The sequence below is a fragment of the Lissotriton vulgaris genome, chromosome 1_1 (assembly GCF_964263255.1).
Source record: "Lissotriton vulgaris chromosome 1_1, aLisVul1.2, whole genome shotgun sequence".
NCBI lineage: Eukaryota > Metazoa > Chordata > Amphibia > Caudata > Salamandridae > Lissotriton > Lissotriton vulgaris.
In genome coordinates, this window is record NC_141685.1 from 939,887,034 (window position 1) to 939,907,967 (window position 20,934).

The window sequence follows — 20,934 nt, forward strand, 5'->3', positions numbered from 1 at the left end:
ATCCCACAGGAAGAGGCCTTAATGGTAGCTACTTTAGCCCTTGAAAGTCGGGAAGCCCTGGTACAAGTACCCACTTCATTTGTAAACCTCCTATTGAAGATTGCCATGATGAGAAATTTCTTTATGTTTCAAAATGTATTTTATTTACAAACAAAGGGAGTGGCAATGGGGGCAGCTTTTGCCCCGGACCTGGCGATTTTGTTCATGGCTTTTTATGAAAAGACTTTTGTCATCTGTGATCACAACCCATTTCGGCTCCAAATACAACTTTGGGTGCGTTATATTGATGATGTGCTGATGATCTGGAAGGGTAATAACAGCGAACTTGAACACTTCCATTCCTGGTTGAACCTACAATCTTCTGACATCCAATTTACGATGCAAGCCAGCAACAAGAAGATCGATTTCATAGACATCACAATAATAGCAGACGAAGGCACACTGTACACCACTCTATTCAGAAAGCCAGCGGAACGAAACTCATTATTGCAGTATTCAAGCCACCACCCACGGAGTCTTCGAGACAACTTGCCCTATTGTCAGTTTCTCCGCGTTCGAAGGAATTGCAGTAAGAAAGAAGATTACATGCAACAATCAGACATTGTGATGGAATGACTGATAGAGAGAGGCTACCCCAAACGGTTAATCAAGCGCTCCAGGAAGAGGGCTTGGTTCTGTCACCGCGAAACACTTTTAGAACCTTCCTTGCGTATTTGTCAATCAGAAGAATGCATGATCTGCGTTACTACCTTCTCAACCAAGAGCCACTCCATAAAAAAGACAATAAACAAACATTGGGGTCTTATTGCAGACGATTTGGGGATTACCAACTTACCCATGCATGCCTTTAAAAAGGCAAGGAATGTGAAAGTCTATGTAGTCTCATCTTTCTTAGAGTGCCCACCTGAACCAACTTTGGCCACATGCTGGAAACAACCACCTATAATTGGACATTTTAGATGCGGGAACTGCAAAGCTTGTCCCTCTACCATCCAATCCAAAGAATTTGTTTTCAAAAATCATCGTCATACACACAAAAGTCACATGAATTGCAACACCAGGAATGTGATCTATGGCATAATTTGCCCATGTGATCTCATTTATGTAGGCCAGACTCAGCAGCGTGTGAAAGCACGATTCCTTTCACATTGTAGTCGAATTAGATGTAAGGTACCAGGGGCACCCCTTGTCGAACATTGCGCAAAACTAAACCACATGCCCGAAACATTGAAATGGGTGGTCTTGGAGCACGTAACACTAGGTCCTAGGGGTGGAGACTTAACCAGCATTCTAAATGTCAGGGAACTCAAGTGGATCCATAACTTCAATTCTGTAGTAGAGGGTCTAAATGAATCAGAAAGCAGTTTCGTACACCTGGCTAATCTTTGATTTCTGTCTCCAGGATAACATGTTTGACAGTCAAAGCTTACCCAAATGAATCTTAGAACAGTATCATGCATCTGACCTATTTTCCCAATAGGGCAATATGTATAACAATTTGTATGATTTAACAGTGAAAATTGTTTTAGTTCTGTATTTACAAGGACACTATGAATAAAAGCTGCCAGAGTTTACACTATCCTACGAGATAAGTGCACTCTACTCTTATGACACGACAGACTCCCGTGATGACAAAATTAGAAAATGCCTAGATGTGTAACACTATAGGAGAGAAAAGGCAAACATTTTGGCTAATTTAATTTAATTTTTCTGAACGAGGAATCGGAGGAGTTACACTATCCGTGAGATAAGTGCACTCTATCCTTTAGATACGACATGTAATTGCTAAGACAAAACTACAAATGTCCAGATGGCTAACATCGCGATTTGTTTTATGCTTATTGCCTAGTTATCTGATATGGGTATGATAATACCACCTTTGCCGTAAATATGTTGATTTTGGTAACTTGGCATTTTTAATTGATGTAGCTATTATAATTTAATGTCTATATCTTTAATGAAGTTACATGTATCGAGAATCGCAACCAAGTGTATCATGACTTGATTCACTCAATACTTCTTCAATTCAGACTCGGTCCCCCGGAGCACGTATGTAAATCTCCGAACGCATCTCCGAACATGTTTCGAATCGAATTTTTATTTCCAGCAAAATATGAAACCAATGCCCAAAAAATAATATCACAAAAATAGATATATAAACAATACAATCTTCTTTGTAAACAATTCATAATTAGACTTTGAATCCACCCGGACTAACATGCACCGAGTGGGTTAAGTCTCTCTTCCACCTCGTTTAAGAGCTGGGCCTTTTGCCCCGCCCCCTAAAAACAACCAGGAAGTGAACGCAGAGCGTGGAGCACTTCAAACTCGGGGGAGAGATTCCGTCATACTCGTTAACTATCAAGGTAAATAGATGTTCCCGTCTTTTCGTGTCACTAAATAGGATAACACGGCAAAAATTGTTAGTTTTTCGAACTAACGGGCCATTTACTATTTTACAGGGAGCTGTGCCATTTACTTGGGATCCAGTCTTCCTCCAGATAATTTGTTGATTTGGGAGGTAAGCTTCCTAAATTAGACTGCATTAGCCTTTATGGAATGTGGTACAAAACGGCGTCAATATCTTAGAAATGCCCTTTTCCTTATTTTTAAAGGTACAAAATGTAAATCAACAATTCTACTGGTAGATGCCCTCAGAACCTTCCGATCATCACAGGTATGTCCGTTTGATATAACTCTTTCCAAACTGTCTTTTCGGACCCCTGGCATTAATAATCTAATTTGTTCCCAATTTGTGTCCCCCATGCACAGGCACAATCGATCATTTTCTTAACAAAATTGAACTTGGTAGTACGATTCACAGAAGCATTTGAAAGTGTGTTGTATGCGTAGAATCCACCTTGTCTGCTATTGAAATAAATAATAGCGGTAAGCTCTATGTAATAAACTATCCTTGTGTTTTCGAGATACTATGTAACATGCCTTAATGATAAACGCCGTCTCCCTATTCAAGGTGACTGAATCAACAATCTCTTAATGAACAATTCACTCCATTGGCAAGACGCCTTGAGAACCTTCAGAGCTAAGAGGTATGCTTTTCACTAAGTTTAGGAGTCAGTAATTATATTGGTTTCTTATTATGGAATCAACCACTTCTCATGAGTATCCTAGAACTGATCTCCTATCATAATATCCTATCCCAGACTGGTGAGACCTAGGACACTGAGTGTATATATGCATATAGCTGTGTATTGTGAATCCAATCTTAGACAAGTTGCCAATACACTGGGTGACTTCACTTTCCCGGTACCAATGACTAAAACAGGGTTCATTGGCGGTATGAAATTTAGACACTACCTCTTGCCCTTGACAATTAAGAGAACCCAACAGGTCATTTGCTAATCCAAAATTTTTTTTTTAAAAAGCTCACAGTTAAATAATTTTTTGTAGGCCAATAAGCCTTTTCCTTATTATTTACAGTTTAAAAACCTGCAATTTGGACTTTGAGATTCTATCTTCTGTCGACCCAGCCCCTTTCGCCTGTCGCGCTAGGTGAGCTATTAACAGATCTTATGTATTCCTAATCACACTATGTATATTGTGTTTTGGACACAATTTGACAACACGTTTTTAATTGATACACTGTTCTCTGAAAATCCGCCCTCCTTGGAATAATTAACAGGATGGGTGTGTGCTAATTGATTTCTTTTTAACTGCCCCCCTAGGAGGTTGCCCACCCACAACTTCTTTGTCCTGAAGAAGACCCACTCTGTAAGGATCATTCTCCTACTAACCATCCGGGTCGAAACGTAGACTACACGACCACGACCAACTCCTACCCCAAGCAAGACCTTAACGGCTCAAGCGGAGTTTGGTTTTGTTCATCAGTTATATTTGGGACTCTTTATGAGCCTTAATGTTGTGGCCTTTGGCTAAAGGGACCACATGTACTCGGTCTTTAAATTGTGAATAAGACATGCCACTGAATGTATCAGACTGTCCCTTACCCTATCCTATCCTTGACACTCCCTTCACTTCACCCCTCCCTGTTGTGAATGTGGGCACACACATTTAATGAAATGTGTCATGCTTAGAACAAATGTATTATGAGTTCCAACCACTGAAAGGATGTACATGCAAATCTGAATTAAACTTTTTTGCATTCAATAGCTTTGCTCTTTGAATTAATTGTATATTATGAAATAATTTTGAATCATTTGTCTTGTGTCTGGGACCCCTTCCCATTGTACCGATAACTACCCAGGTCCCTTTGACTCTAGTGGGTTTAACCCTGTTTTCTATAACATATATAGACACAATGGCCCTCTGGGGAGGGTGATGTCTTCCATGCTTTCTTTGAAAGTCTGTACTTGGCCTTTGAAATGAAAATAACGGAATTATAAGTGCCTCCCGGGCAGTCACAGGCAATACACCGGTGTCCCAAGCTTCCCTATAAATAGCTTGCAAACGTGGGGCCAGTATTTCTGCATATGCTGCGTAAAACTCGATTGGTAAACCGTCTGCACCAGGGGTTTTACGTCGAGCCATATGTTTGATCGCTGTACGAATCTCACACTCTGTTATCTCTCCTCCTAAGCTATCTGCCAGTTCTGGATCTATGCGTGGCAGTTGAGTAGCGGCTAGAAAATCATCAAGGTCCCCAGGTATGTCTGGCTTTGCGCTCCTATAGAGGGGTTCATAGTAAGCGAAGAATTAGCCATTATCTTCTTTATGGGATTATACCAAAAGGCCCTCCACAATAGACAGTGACAGAATTGCGGGCAGCAGGATTAGCCAACCAGGCCAACAGGGAGCCCACCTTATCCTGCTCAGCGTGAGTCCGAATGGGGTATTCCTTATGAACAAAACAGCTGAGTCTCTCCATTTGTATTGCGACCTCTTCACGTGCAGCCAAGCCTCCTCATGAGACACTGAATCTGCGTGGCTGGCCCGCTCTACATGACGTAACCGATCCTCGCTCATCGCAAGATCCTGCAGCAGAGTCTTGTGAGCCCCTGCTGTGGAGGACATACAAACTCCACAAATCACCGCCTCAAAGGCATCCCATTCAAGGGCCCTGCACGATGCCGTCCCCTCATTATGGGCAAAGTAACGCTCCATACCTTCCTGAACTCCTGCTTTTAAAACTGAGTCCTACCACGCCAGCGCGTTCAAACACCAGGTGGGAATTGCCTGCCACTGCCTAGTCCATTGGACCACCATGAAACAGGGATTATGGTCAGAGATCGTTCTCGCCAGGTACTCACTATGGCAGGCAAAACCATGAACATCTGGTGAGCACAACATACTGTGTAGCCGGACATGTAGGTCATGTGGAGTAGAATAAAATGAATAGTCTCTCTCAGCAGGATGGTGCATCTGCCACGTGTCAACTAGACCCCACGTATCTTGCCAATCTTGTCTCCCCTTTGCTATCTTACGTACAGCGGACTGAGCTAGTGGTGGGTGTGATCTGTCCACCTCTGAAACAACAACAGAGTTAAAGTCCCTCCCCAGTAGGATAGTGCCTGCCAAGACTCTTGGCAGTTTTCCAGATAAGCGCACAAAAAAGGCTGCCAGCTCAACATTCGGGGCGTAAACACTACATAGTGTCAAGTCCCTCCCATCTAGTTGGCCCTGCACTGCTACAAACCTCCCTTCAGGATCCACCGTTGTAGTCAGGTCCTCCAGGGTGGCATCTGTCGCCTTTTGAGCTGGTGCCAGCTAATCTAGCGTAGCTTCGGCCTGCGTAACTCGGTCTACCAACTTGCCCACAAGAGTCCCAATCCTGTGGACACCTGGGCGATGTCATGGTGTAAGGCCTCCCTCGTGTCGGCAATGGCCTTCAGGATCTGATCCATCTGGCGCTGCTGTAGTCCCGCTGTGGGGTCTCCGGACAGGCCAAGGTCCTGGTCTCCGGGCAGGTCCACCGCAGGGTCAGAGGGCATTGCGCCCGGCTTCAGGCGCAGTTTCCCCATTGTGCCGGCGTTCATTCAGTGCACCGACCCTGTGTTTGCGAAGGTTCCCCAGGACAGAGTCACCAGTACCACCCTCCAATAGTAGTAGCTCGTACCTCTGATCACGGAGGTGATAGGACCTCTCCCTTCTATTAGTAAAGGACAAGGGAACCCTCTAGGTAAGCAAGGTCCTGGGGTATCAATTAAGCAAAAGACAACGGTCCTTGACAAGGAAAAATAACACTTTCAATAATTATAGGCCACAATATGCACTATAATGAACAAAGAGTCCAGCCGGACTTTAGAATTTATTCGATATTTAAATAGGTCAAATCAAACAGAACAACAATAAAGCAGTGGGACACAGTCCTGTATCCACAGTGCTACACATACAGTAGACAGTACACTTAACTAGGGTATTTCAGGCATATAAAGGAACCGGAGCAAAAAGGTAATTTTACAGTATATTTGCTTCACATATGTGGGAAACACATGATTTTTTGGCACATAATAGTGAACTAGTGTTTAAACCACATATTATGTCGACGGCGTTTCAATCCAGTTAATAATAATGGATCATCATCAGGACATTCATTGCTTGCCTGAATTTAAAAGCATGGGCGCGATGGCCTCGCGGAATCAAAAGTAAGCCTGCTTCCAGTTGTGGAGCCTGGGAGGGATCGGGCTGATGATTCAAATCGGCTGGCCAAGGGGTATGGTGCTTCGTAATCTAAGGTTAACACGTAGCCTGGAGGAGTTAACCTACAACAGGGTGGTTTGTATGAGGGCTGACGTGGACAGAGGCGTATAATGCCTCACGATAGGGTTAGCCAGGAAACCAATGGGGCTAAGGGACAGCGCGCTGCCGGCGATTCAATTCCCGGTATTGGTTGCGGTCAAGATTGTAGATCCCGGTGAGGGTACCTACGGAAACAATGATTTCAAGCCCCTGCTACGGAGCGTGGTAGCCTGTAATACGCGCGACTGTGCACCGGGACGTTGTTGGGAGTTCCACTGTGAACGTTAGGAGCCCTATTACAGGCTACCGCGCTCCGACGATGCGACACTTAAAATAAAAAAGCGTCACACATGTACAGGATTAGATTAGCTACCAATTGAAATAATAACGCATTGTGAAAAGCGTGTTGCAAATCATGAAGACGTGCCACAACTCTGGCAGGAAGTGATGTCATTGTTCTAGATTCTTCCAAACCAGGAAGTACATTGTTTCTTTCACTTTCTGTTACTCTCTTTGGGTGTGTGCTTGGTGGAGGAGGTGTTTGAGAGAGTTCTCATTGAGAGTAGTGTTTAGCTGTGCTTTTTGTCAGTTTTTTGTGTCTTTTGCAGTTCTTTGGTCTGTCTTTTGTTAGTCTTGTGTGTGCTATTTGTATTTTCTATTTAGGGGTGTGTGTCTATAGGGGTAGTTAGTTTTAGTGTTATTGTAGGGGTTGGGTTTTTATTTCATAACACTTATTTTATTGTTAAGTTTCCTTTGTTAACTGATTTCACTTTAATTTTGAAAAACTTTACATTGCTCACAATGTCAGGCAGGTCCAAGAACCTGACAGACAGGGAGTTTGGTGGGCTCCTGTGGCTCATCTTCCACTACCTACCTAGAATGATAAGCATGGGTGGGCGTGTCAGCCAGGGATACGGCACAGTCGAACGGAGAGGAAGGTGGATACTGGTGCAGAAACATGTTGCACAATTATTCCAGGTGGAGCGGACGACCCACCAAATCAAGCACAGCTGGCAGGACACCATCAGCCGCGAGGGTGACGTGCTTGACCATCTTGGCCTGGATGTTGGTGGGCCAACCGGTGAGTACATGTGTAATCTTACTCATGTTGTCATTGTCACTAATCTACAGATATGTAAAAGTTTGCTATGCCTAAAATTATACAAAAGATGGCTCCGATTTACAACAAACTAACGCAAGTCATTTTGCTGCGCCGTGCTTGTTACTTTTGAAAGCACAGAGATGCTACATATTTACAAGAATATGTTGTGTCGCTGTGCATCCCCCAGCCCTGCCGCACAAACTCCAGCCATGCACTGGCGCAGGCACACTTGCACCATGGTGCAAGGATGTCTGCGCCATGGGGAGATTGTTTTTGTGGAGGAAAGGGCACAATCCAACACAAAACCTATCACAAGACACTTTTTACTCTTTCAATGCGTGCTGTAAAATGCAGCACGCATTGAAAGTGGAACAAACAAGGAAAATTGCACCACCACCACCATAATGCGTCCCACTGTGACCCCAGATATTTCACTATTTTTTTTCGGTCTTCAGAAGCTTGGTGGTGTAAAGGGTGGGTCTCAAGAAACGTGTCTTAAGGTGTGTGTTCACACACGTGTGACTTAGGAACGCGACCTGCATTGTGCGTGACAGGTTCCGTGCATGTCTGTCCTCGGGGCCTGTTCCAGCTCACTGGAAGTATGTCGCAGGTCGAGAGACCTGTTTGCTTTCAGGGCTGCCTATTGTGTGCACGGGTGTACCAAAGAATCACAATCCAACCAGTTTACCGAGCATCCTAGTGGCAATGAAAGCTTCGGTGGCTGGACAGGTTCCCCGCCACATTTTCAAGTAATTGCAGGCTGTGAACCAGTCCTGGTTTTTCACATTCTTGCATTTTACTGAGTGTGTCGCGGGTGTGTTCGGGGGAGATCGGACAGATTATTTTGCCCGCAGGCTCTCCGTGCCTGTCGTGGGAATCAGGTAACAAAAGAAGTCTCCTCGAGCGGATAAAAAGGTGAGGCCTCTGCTCTCGTTGGTCAGAGGGGTCTCCTTCCTGCCGAACTCCACTCTAGCACTCCTTCTCTCCCCACTCTAGCCTTGCCCGTTCTCCTCCTAGCCGGCATCATGAGTTTCCAACGCAAAGTCGCATATTCTGGCTCAGTGAAGTCTAATTCGGCCTCTATGTCCTTCTCACAGGCTGGGGCTCGGGGAGGGGGTCTACAGTTTCAGAGCAGCGGGGCTAATAACAACAGCAGCAGATCTCTCTATGGCGGGAGCGGGGGGCGGCGACAGATGTCCACCGGTATTTTCAATAGCGGTGGATTTGGTGGCGGTGCAGGAGAATCCTTTAGTGCCAGAAGTTTTAGTGGTGTTTCGAGTGGTCCCAGCCGAATGTCCAGCGGCGCAAACTTTGGGGGTGCTCCGTCTGCTGGCATCACACAGGTAGTCGTAAATCCGGAGGCGCTCAAACCATACATCCCGGATTGGGACCACAACGCCCCCGAACAGAAGAAGCAGGAGCGCGAGCAGATCAAGACCCTCAACAACAAGTTTGCCTCTTTCATCGACAAGGTGAGATTTACAAGTGTCTGTGAGCCTCTTCCATGAACCCTGTGGCAAAGGATTAATCACTTACTTTCATTGTAATCCATGCACAGAGCAGGTGTTCAGTTCGGAGGAATGTAGTAGTTGTTAAATAACTGGATCTGTTCTGATATGATGGCTGTTATTAATCTACCCAGTGGATTCCCTGTTGAAGGGGCTCGCCAGTGGGGGCATTTGGCAAGCATAGTGTCTTCTAAAGCTAGATACTATAAAGGCAGTGCTTTAGGCTGCGAGTAACACTTGTAACCTGCAATCCATTTCTTTTGCATCTTGAAACCTGGCCCTCTTTCAGAGTAAGAAATGGGGTTTGTGAGTTGATTGATCACCTAGAGAGGTTGAGTGAAAGCATTACTGAAACAAATAAAACCCATACCTTACAGACAGTCTAAACTGCCATGTTCCTTCCGTAGGTTTGACACTGTCTCTTCACTATTGAATTAAAGATGGGAATGTTTAAAATATATTTATATAGCGCTTACTATTCCTTTTGGGAGAATGTTTGGGGTGCGGCTATTATTCGCATGTGTGTAGACTGTACAAGATGCTTGCACTTCTTCATGTGGCAGTTCTTTGATGTAGTCTTGTGATGTTGTGTAGAGCTTCCCTTTCTGGTGTGGACGTTTGGTGGTGTGGGAATATGGCTGTTGTTTAACATCCAGCTGGGGCAGTGAGAAGGTCGTGAATTAGTTGTCGTGGCCCTTTAATCCTGCCACCCTTGCTTTGTCAAGTAAGTGTTAATATATTCCTGGCTGTGCCATTTTTCTGGCTGCACATTCATTGTTGTGGCAGATCAGCCGCGCACTCCTTTCTGTTACTGAGAGGTAGAATTGAGTTATCGAGGCCATTGTCTGATGCACACTGCGTTTTGATAGTTCAGTGGTGGTACACTCTCTCTCTCCACAGTCCAGCTCTTCAGCACTCCATGCTCTGGTAGTTTTGTGATGCTGCACTAACTGTTGTGCCCATTCTGCGAAGCACTCCTTGTTGCAGCAGTTTATTGGTGAAACCCTACTGTTTACCAAACATTTGTAATTCTTTCTTCCTTGTGATGGATGCTAGATATTCTTAGTTTATGTTTTTGATTCTTTATCTTTAGGTGTGACATTTTTAGGTCGTGTGAACTAGGGCCTAAGTTTACTTCCTTTGTCCTTGAACAGACAGTTTTAATTCCTATATATCTTTGGATAAACAGTTTTACTTCCGGATGCGTTATTATTTTTCATAATTTTTTGGTCTATGTTCGACTTCATGCATCGTTCATGGGACCGTTTTACTTCATGTACCCTTTATCTGAATTTAGCTCAACTATGCTTGATTTGACAGCTTTACTACCTATAGATATATTTTGACATTTTAACTCCTTAATTGTTGGTCTGAGCTGAATTTCCTGCAATCTTGGTGCAGCAGTTTAGGTTCCACGTGACAGTCTTGAGAGACTGATTTCATTGATGTGATATTTCCGAGATGCTGCACTGACTGGCTGGAGTGACAGTTCTTATGCATTGCATCCATGAGATTGCAGTCAAGCAATTCGTTTCTGCTTTTGTAGATCTGTGACTGTTTTGTGACACTGAGTGAGCGAATGTAGATAACAAAATTCCAAACGACATTGATGTGTCTGTGTGAATACAGTGATGGCCAGGAAAGTGACCCATTGTAACTGCTGACAAGATAATTTCGCGAAAAATCCCATACTCCCATTTGTGGGTTCAGGAGGCAGGCAGACCTGAGATGCTGTGCACCCTAAAGAATGCGTTCTTAGATGACAACTCTTTGTGTGGCAGATAAGAGATAACCCGCTCACGGTGGACTATTGATACAGTCTGATTTTCATCTTTCAGGTTCGGTTCCTCGAACAACAGAACAAGGTTCTGGAAACAAAATGGAGCCTCCTGCAGCAACAGGGCGGAAAAGGAGCATCCAGCAAAAGCAGCATTGAGCCCCTCTTCGAAGCCTACATCAACAACCTGCGCCGGCAGCTGGAGGGCTTGAACAACGCCCAGGGTCGCCTGGAGGGAGACCTGAAGAATACAAAAGACCTGGTGGATGATTTTAAGAACAAGTAAGAAATAAAAAGTATAGTATGAAATATCGCACAGACAAGCATTTACCATGAAAAATATTTGTTCCCAAGTCTTTTCTATGTGAGTCAGATCCACTCACCGGAAGCTGAATCACATGGTGGCAGATTATGCTACAGATCAGTCCAAAGAGGGAGTGTCTAGGCTCAGGCTCACTTTGCAATGGACTTTTAATTGGCAAAAGTGGCCAATATCCACCTGTAGCACATTCTTAAACAACATGCAGCAGAAAGAGGTATATTTAAAGATTTCAGGCACACTTTCAAACGTTAGACAAACTGAAATATCAGCATTTCAGGAACACTCCTAAAATGTCATATTACAGTTTACATTAAGATATCCGAATTATACCTAACGTTCCAAAAATGTTCCTTTCTCTGATTAAATTCAGAACATTCACATAATTTTCAGCAACTGAAAACTAGGAATGTCACTCTAGCTAAAGACTATGGCTTCTCCATTGAATGGCCAGCATTGGTCTTAACTACAGCAACAGTAACAGCTGTGTTACTTATCTTCTAGAAATACTATAGGAGTTGCCATTCGGCAACCCTATGCCAGGGTGTGTTTCTTGCTTACAACACCACACATTCACATATGCACGATGGTCTCCCAGTTTGCACTGCATGCATTTTTACACGTTTATAATACAATTCCCTCTAGAAGAAGTCCACTTCCAACACCACGTCTGCGCCAAGCCTACAGGCTTAGTAACCGGACCGCATTGATGGTTAATGTTCTCTGTTAGTGTGGATTGCTGTTTACATATAACCATAAAGAGGCACATTCAGTACCAACAGAATGATGGCGCCCTCATGATAATCCTCTACATGTGCTATGAATTTGCAAAAGAGGAAGGGTAAAGACAAGAGCCATGGATGACAGCTCAGATAATCCCAACCTTGCTGGTTATTTTGATGTCACTGCTGCTGACTCATGCATAAAATGAAGGCACATCTTAACTTAAAACATATTTTAATAATAAAGAAAGAATAAACCATATTTGTACATATGTCTGTTTCAGATGTCACATTGGGTAAGTCTCATTGGAAAAAAAAGGTGGCATTACAGAGAGTAGAAACAATGAATTGAAACTACAGGATTGAAACAGAAAACTTGGGAAGGAGATGGGCCTTGGGTAGTAGTGCTGGTCTTTTGGCTTTCTCCGTGCAAATTTACCCTCACTACTGTAAGAATTTCCCATGCGACTTCCTGTAAACCACCTAAGGCAAACACCTTGGTGAACAAAACATTACAAATATATATTTCAGCTATCACAAGCGTGGTGTTGCTAGTGGAAATACAAACGCAGAACATATCAAGTGTTTTTAATGTGCTATAGTAGCCGACAAGGAAGATAGAAACTGATTTATCTTAACTTTCTCTCAACTAAAACAGGTATGAAGATGAAATCAACAGGCGCACCGTGGCAGAGAATGACTTTGTGGTCCTCAAGAAAGTGAGTTATGAACCCACAGTAAACACTGAAACATAAACTACAAGACTTAACAAACAACCCTCAATCTCCTTAGAAATGACTGAAAGTAACTAGAAAAAGCTCATGTTCAAAAATAGTTTTCTTTCAGTTGTAGAATTTTCTGGCCATAAAGTCATATGTATCAGGGACTTGAAACACTCAGTCAGTACATGAATGTGGTGCACATCTGGGCAGGTTCACTGACTTTCCGATTTTCAGCAGAGTGGGGGTAAAGCCACAATTCTAATGAGGCCCACACTGGCCTTTATACATATATTACTTTGTTTCCAGTAGCATGTACCATACCCCATGAAACTACTGCAGCCCCTTCCAACGAGAGACTAGACTGAAAATTCAAGGTATTATCTGAATTAAAAGGTAATAACGCTCACCACAGCAGTCAAAGTAGGTTTGAGAGCTGCCAGACCGTGGTTTAGACAGTGGCATGGCAATCAGTGCTACAGCAGGTGCAGTGGCACTGGAGCCCAGCATTCTGAGTGGGTCGATCACCCAGGTAAGTGCAGTATTTCAAACAGCTATCACGGGGCCATTTTGTGTGAATTAATGCCATGGCACCATTGCTACGTCACTGGGGGCCTGATTCACAGAACTAACTTAAGACAAAATCCTAAACTTACTACCATTTTGGTATTCACAGAAGTTAGGAGTCTTCTGTGAATACCGAAAGTTTTAAAGTTAGGATTTTTCTCAGTTTAGGAGTAGTAAAGTTAGAACTCCTAACTTTAAGACTCCTAAACTGAGAAAAATCCTGTTTTGAAGACTTTCCGTATTCACAGAAGGCCTTTAGGAGTCCTAAAGTTAGGAGTCCTAACCTTACTACTCCTAAACTGAGAAAAATCCTGTTTATAAGACTTTCGCTATTCACAGAAGGCATTTAAGGAGTTCTAAAGTTAGGAGTTGTTAACTTCTGTGAATACCGAAATGAGTAAGTGCCTCCTGTGAATACCGAAATTAGTAAGTGCCTTCTGTGAATACCAAAATGGTAGTAAGTTTAGGATTTTGTCTTAAGTTAGTTCTGTGAATCAGGCCCACAGTCTTGAAACAAGTGCCCCTCATGGTTCTCCAGTTTATGAAGGATGAAGTGTAGGGATGCTGAATATCCAATGCTTGTATAGTGCTGGTAGGCATAAGGAAGGTGAGTACAACCAAAGCAGGGGGTTAGTTTTGTGATTTCTAGATGCCTTGGGCGTCACAGGTTCATAGGCTACTGACATCTGACACAATATAGAAATGTCTAAGCTTTCGCTTAACCATTTACTAATTTCCTTTTTTGTGGTTAGGGTATAGAACATAATTGTGATGGGTATCTTTTGCTTGTGCAGGATGTTGATGCGGCCTACATGAATAAGGTGGAACTGGAGGCCAAGGTGGAGGCTCTTACACAGGAGATCGAGTTCTTGCGTGCTCTCTACGAGATGGTGAGGATTTGTATGTTTTATACTGTGACAAGCTTTTATTATACCAAATCACAAGGCACATAAAAACTGATTTGCTTACTGTTGATTCATTACAGAGATAGAAAACAAACTATTTGACATGTAGCATCGTTGACTAGACTTCTAGGCAATTGGGAGGAGAAGCAAACTATGACAGACTTGCGAGTGACCTATTCAATTTGAGCCATACAGAATGGATAAATAATAAACTATCGCTTTCTTCCGCAGGAACTTTCAGAAGTGCAAGGAAGCGTCCAAGACACTTCTGTCATCCTGTCCATGGACAACAACCGATCATTGGACCTTAACAGCCTCATCGCTGACGTCAGAGCGCAGTACGAGGCCATAGCTCTGAAGAGCAAAACTGAAGCCGAGGAGGTCTACAGTAACAAGGTATTTAGTAGACGAGGCAGCCCCATTACATCCCGCTCTTCATTCACCCTTTGCATGCAGTGAGAGTCCTGCAGCAAAATTGGGACTCGAATGTGCCAACTGCCAAGTCAATGGCTGTTCTGTCTACAGCATAGTTTGCATGCAAGACATCACAACACCAAATATATTTGAATATCAGCAAAACTATTTAGAATGGAAACGTAATATAGAATGAAGAAATGAAAAAAGTTAAATAAAATAAATTGGTTGCCATATTAAAACAGCCATGAAAAAATAATAATAGGACTGGGCCCTAATCTTAATGGCGAGATAATAACAGATAGGCTTTCTAAGAACTTGAAGAGTGGCTTCTTTAACTGGTCTTGAGCTCCGGAGGCTACAGGTCCACATCTCTGGAAGGTACAGACTTCTAGCGTGGAATGCAGATCTTTAGAGAGTCTTGTTCTCCTTTAGGACATCATTGTGCATTTTCCAGACGGTTGAGGCTGCTTTACAAAAAGCAAAACGGTGGACGCAGAGCAGACAGAGACAAGGGCACCACTTGGAATACTCCAATCTTACTATAGTGGCTTCCCAGGCCCGGGCCCGCTGCCTGACATTCAACAATGTCCAAGGCTCTGAGCATCTAGCAGAAATAATGGGCAAAGTCCCAATGACAGCTATTTACGAAAAGCACACCTGCTTATCTTGCAGACTTGCTCACCATCTGTGGTGGTTCTCTGCACATTCACAGCCAGGACACCATCAGACTGCAGAGTAAGAATTGTAAATAAAACAAGACAGCAGAACTTTTCCATCCATGGACATGGGTTCTGAAACAACATTCTTGTACTCATCAGGACCACACCGAATCTGCTCCACTTTGGGAAAGTTTTGCAGACACACCTCTTTTTAAGAACAGTACCTCACAATGCATTAACTGTCCACATTCCATCTTTCTCTCCTATTGCGCGTGGACTTTATGTTTGTCTTAGACCATGTACAGAGCTCAGTTGCCTTTAATCTAGGTTTGTACTATAGAAATACCGTATACATATATACATACATACAGAGGAAATATAAATTTCTTCATCTTTAATCATTAATTCAATAATTTCAGATCCAACAGTCATAGCCCCACTTTTCTTTCTGAGTTCAGCTTTGACTAGTTCCTCTCCACCCTACTTGTAACTTAAGCCAGCCACTTTAGAAACTATAGATGACTCCCTTTGGTTAAGTGTATGGTGAAACATAAATGTGCATTTTGTCAGCATATGGCTAACCACACATGTTAAACAGCATGTGTCACAGAAGGGAGTATTTTGAAATTTTTAACTGGGTAGGACCAGGTGGAACATTCTTTCTATCCTAAGGCTTTCAGATGTGGACGTCCCCGGGCAAGATCTCATGCACCAACAAAGATTGGACTTCCACTCCACCACTGTTGCTACTATTACAGAGCTCACCTGCCTCTGCCTTTCTACCTAATGCCAGTTTCCTAAATTTAATGTTTAAAGCTTGCTCAATGGCCTTTTTTCACTGAAAATGTGAAACAGCACGTGTACTTTTTACAACAAGCTTTGACAATGGCAATATGTCTGAATGTGATTGTTATCTTTTTGCAAAACATTATTTTTGGGGAACTTGCTAAAAAAACATTTTTGGTCTAAAAAAACACACATTACCATAGTAGTCTCTAATGGGAACAACTTTGTGTGACACAATAAAGGATCAATGGGTGGAGAAGGCTGGCTGAAAGTCCCTAAAACTAAAACTGTATTATACATATAATTTTATTAAATCAAAATCGTGTCTAATGCCAGACCTAAACACAATCGATGTTGACCTCTCTGCCATGTTACGGTGCCTTTACGGGGGTGGGGTGGGGGGGAGGGGATTACATTTTTTCTTTTTTAAAGACAAACCTCGAAGGTGTTTTTTAAACAAAAAATAAGATAATGGCTGTGTACATAAACACTACCGTACATGAAAAAGAAGCAAAATAGACTTTTAATTTAGACAAAAATATGTGTGATATGTCCACTGTGTTGACGCAACATCAGGTCCCTTCTCTCTTATGTTGACCCATATTACATATATTATCACACAGTTCACATCAGTCATGTTAACTTAACCAGAGGACATAAAAGCATAAATATCAGTTGAAATGAGTGTAACCAGTGTCAATAAATACTTGCTGATGTCACTTACATTCACAATGTTTCAATCAATGGAGGCATTTCTTTAGTACAGCTAAAAGAGGCTGTCTCCGCCGTACCTCAGCTGTGGTGGAAACTATGGAAAAGGGCCCTAAAAGGTATGAACTAGTGCATCAATGCTTTTGGAAGCAAGCAATCAAAATTCCTTAAATCTCCACTTACTGCACTTCTTTCATACATGGCACCAAACCGAACACGCCAATTTTAATTCTATTCCCAAAAGTACATAAGAGTAAACCCTGACATAAATGTGTGCAGGAAGAAAAGCTACAAATCTCTCTTTATCTGTACCAATACATTACTAGTATACTCCTTCTAGTTGAGCGTACTATATAAGGATATACACCTCCAGTCTTCCCTTGTTTCTCCAATTGGAAACGCTGCACAAAACGTTGAATTTATACATTACTTGTGTCTTCTTTATTGTACCCCTCAGTACAGGGAACTGGAGTCCAAAGCTGGTGAACATGGCAACATTCTGAAAAACACCAAGAGCGAGATCTCGGACCTCAACCGGGCCATTCAAAGACTGCGGGCAGAGATTGACAACGTGAAAAAACAGGTGAGGCACAGAATCATTACACGGCTCAGCGCAGGTGTTGCTGAATATTGTGTCACTTCATGAGTATGAGAAGATATGGGTGACCCAATAAACCCTTGTAGGCTTGGACAATGTGTAGGTTAGAATAAGAAATGGCTACAAGGGATATTATTCATAAACGAAGTATCTAAGGTTTAGCGTATAGCATTTAAATGCCCACGTGCGTATCTCAGAGTAGAAATATCAGACCTAGATAGGGAGGGAAAGAATGATTAAGTGAGTTAACCCACTAAAAAACAGCACTGAAAAGCCAGAATCATATGATTGCATGAACAAGTGATATACTCATTTTGGGGCATATTATCAAGTACAGCGTTAAAACTTATCGCCGGTTTAGCGGCATAAAACTACTGCTAAAGCGGCGATAATGGGCTTGATAATATGCCCTGGAGAATTCCAATAGAAGTCCATGTTCTGGTGTGAAATTTTAACGCCGTCCTTGATAATATGCCCCTTTGTTTTTTTGCAAGATGTTACCCAGTGGCTTCGCTAGAGAAATGAATAGCAACATTTAATTACATTAATTTCATCTGCTTCTACTAAGACCTTTCTTCAAAATCAAATCTCCTATAACCGGGGCTATTTATCCATTTTTATTAATTTTTCTAGGAATGTATTTTATATTTTTAAAGAGCAGATCTTAGCACGAGGGTCATAGATTGCTGTAATAAGCAAGTATATTATGAATACAGATAAAATGTTATACAAATGCATTTTACAATAGAGAGAAACTACAACAATCACCATGCAATTAGGGAGCTGGGACCGCCCGCTATAGGTGCGCCAGTCCCGCCCGCCCTATTAGGATGCGCCCGCCACACTGGCGGGCGTATCCTGGTACATTAACATTGCGGACGGTGCTGCTGGCTGCAGCACTGTAAGCAATGTTAAAATCCCAAGTTGTGTATTGCCATGCAAAACGTGGCAGGCACCGTGCAGTTCCTGCCATCTTGTGCATAGCAATGTCAGGTGGTACCAGAGGTATCCCCACAGTACAGCCCACCAAAGGGGCCTGCAACTGGCCCACAAAGTCATTTCCTGCATGCCTTTCCATGCCGGAGTCTCCGCCATGGAAAGGCATACCCACCACAACCATCATATTATGGATGGCGGTGTCTGCAAGGCACCGCCACCATATTGTGGGCTTTTCCCGCCCAGCTGGCGATCGTGATGATTGCCGACTGGCGGAAAAGCGGCATACGGACTTTCCGTCCACCACAGTAACCCCTGCTATAATAATATAGGGGGTAAAATGTGTTGTGATGGCGGGCAGATCGCCAGCGCCGGCCGGGCGGGGGCGATCCGCCCGCCATCATAATGACCCCCTAAGAGTGGATCCACTCGATACAAACTAAGTATAATCATGTAAAGTAAAACTTGAAAACCAAATTGCCCTTTGCAAAAAGTGGTTTTCAAAGTTTTTTTCAACTCCGTCTAAAAGGTCGGTAAGGAAGGGGGCAGGCCGAGGGAAGTGTGAAAGGAATTCCAGGACGCTGACTACCCATATAATAAATTGATCACACATTTAAGTCACTTGGGCAAATGCAGGATAGTTGAAAATACCACACAATATTTTTGCTTTTCATGCAGTGCCATGGTTTACAAGAATCAATTGACGAGATGGAGAGCCGAGGAGAGAATGCTTTACAAGATGCCAGGGCAAAACTTGCAGAACTGGAAGCTGCCTTACAAAAGGCCAAACACGACTTGGCACTCCAACTGCGTGACTACCAAGAGCTGATGAACGTCAAATTAGCCTTGGACATTGAGATCGCCACCTACAGAACCCTGCTGGAAGGAGAAGAGAGCAGGTGGGTTTCCCATGATATATAATAAATCCCTCGCTTAAGGATAACACGTTCCTCTTGAACAGAGAAAATCACCTTAGCCTAATTTCAGAATTTTTCGAATTGCTAACTTGTTGGGCCTCTTATAAGGCATACATACATACATCACTCCCTTCTTTAGATTGCTGGATGTGTGGTGCTTACAAATTATTAACCATACGGGCTATAAGCTGTAGTTTTGTCAGCTACTAGATGTTTCTCTAGGGCATGATCCTCTACAGAGAAAAAAAATAGAAAAAGAGTCTGCCCTATAGCATACAATTCTGTGAAACGTGCTTCACTGCCAGTTATGACACAAAGAACTATTTCTTCTTAGATGGTCTTCAAAAGGTAGACAGATATAAGGGTCTTCACACAATTAAGTTTTCAGAGGTGACTTTCATATGCTACAAATTTTGGATGCCTTCAATAAGTGCAGTTCATGGCGATAAGGGGTGGGTGGGCTTCACTGGCTGGTAATGCTGCATGTCTTCAATACTACAATATTCAAGGTCAATTGCAGGGGTAGGTAGCTGTTTTCATTTCGGCTTTTCCTAGTTTAGATCCGCAGGAGTAGGGGAAGGCAGAGGCTTCATTGTCTTTTACAATCTATGATTCCTGAGCAAAATTTACAAATTCCAATTGCAAAGAGAGTCCTTGCCTAGAAGGCTTTCTTATGAGTGTTCTCTTATCAGATTTCCAGAGCACCTTTCAGTAGCTAGACTTTGTGTCACACCCAGAAATTGACCTCTGTTCAGACACACTAATTTAAGCTCCTGCGTAACGTTTTACTCTTTTGAGCATCTTTAACTACTAGGCACTTCGGAACAGCTGTTATTGCTAGCTTTCCTGAGCAGAAGTCACCTTCCAGCTTCTGGAATGGCCTTCTTCACTCTGCATCTTAGTCATCCTGTTTTTTGTGCAGAACTTTGCCAACTCTAATTATTTGTATTCTATCCCCACAGGATGGACGGACGGGACATCAGCAACTGCACAATATGTAAGTACTCCTAAAAAGTCTTTATTTACATGGGGCAGTAGATTCAAATTGTGGTGTTGTTTTATGTAGCATGCTAATAGTGATTTCTCCGTTTTCAGCTGTTGTTAGTGGCAGCTCTGGAGGAGGAGCGTCTTCAGGAAAAGCCAGTGGTTCCTCATATGGATTCGATGCTGGTAAAGAAGAGATTGGATTCACTCTTGACCAAGCATTAAATTCTGCTTACAAAGGACAAAAATCTAGTGGAGTTGCAATCATCTCAAAAACCTCATCTTCAACAAGACAAAGCATTGGATACTAAAAATATTAAAGAAAAGCCTCAATACTGTAAACATTTCATTCCCAGCTAAACCTGCAAATCAACTGCTAATAAAGATTTTTGTAAGTGAATGTTTTTGTAAGATTTTTCTTTCAAATACTTTTCACAGACATTTACTTCCCAAGGAAATCATTGTGCGAATAGGTCACACCTTTGGACTGGAAACAAATATACCAGCCAACTTGGAAAATGAGAATTCCTCATTTGCATGTTTATGTACGTTTGCTTTATCCTATTTATTTATTTATTTGTTTCTGCACTTGTCAAAAAAGCCAACCTCGAAGGATGTCAGTGTGCTGTGGACAGAAATTCAGGTGCTGA

The 20,934-nt window shown here is 42.8% G+C and overlaps 1 protein-coding gene across 1 annotated transcript; it reads left to right on the forward strand.

Moving 5' to 3' along the window:
• The first annotated feature begins 8,650 nt into the window (after nucleotides 1-8,650).
• On the forward strand, nucleotides 8,651-20,682 carry LOC147748227 (keratin, type II cytoskeletal cochleal-like). The gene is made up of 9 exons (XM_086959151.1): nucleotides 8,651-9,231; nucleotides 11,106-11,326; nucleotides 12,744-12,804; nucleotides 14,166-14,261; nucleotides 14,508-14,672; nucleotides 17,307-17,432; nucleotides 19,062-19,282; nucleotides 20,263-20,297; nucleotides 20,396-20,682. The coding sequence occupies exons 1-9, from the start codon at nucleotides 8,785-8,787 to the stop codon at nucleotides 20,593-20,595; spliced, it is 1,572 nt and encodes a 523-aa protein (XP_086815277.1). The 5' UTR covers nucleotides 8,651-8,784; the 3' UTR covers nucleotides 20,596-20,682.
• The last annotated feature ends 252 nt before the right edge of the window (nucleotides 20,683-20,934 follow it).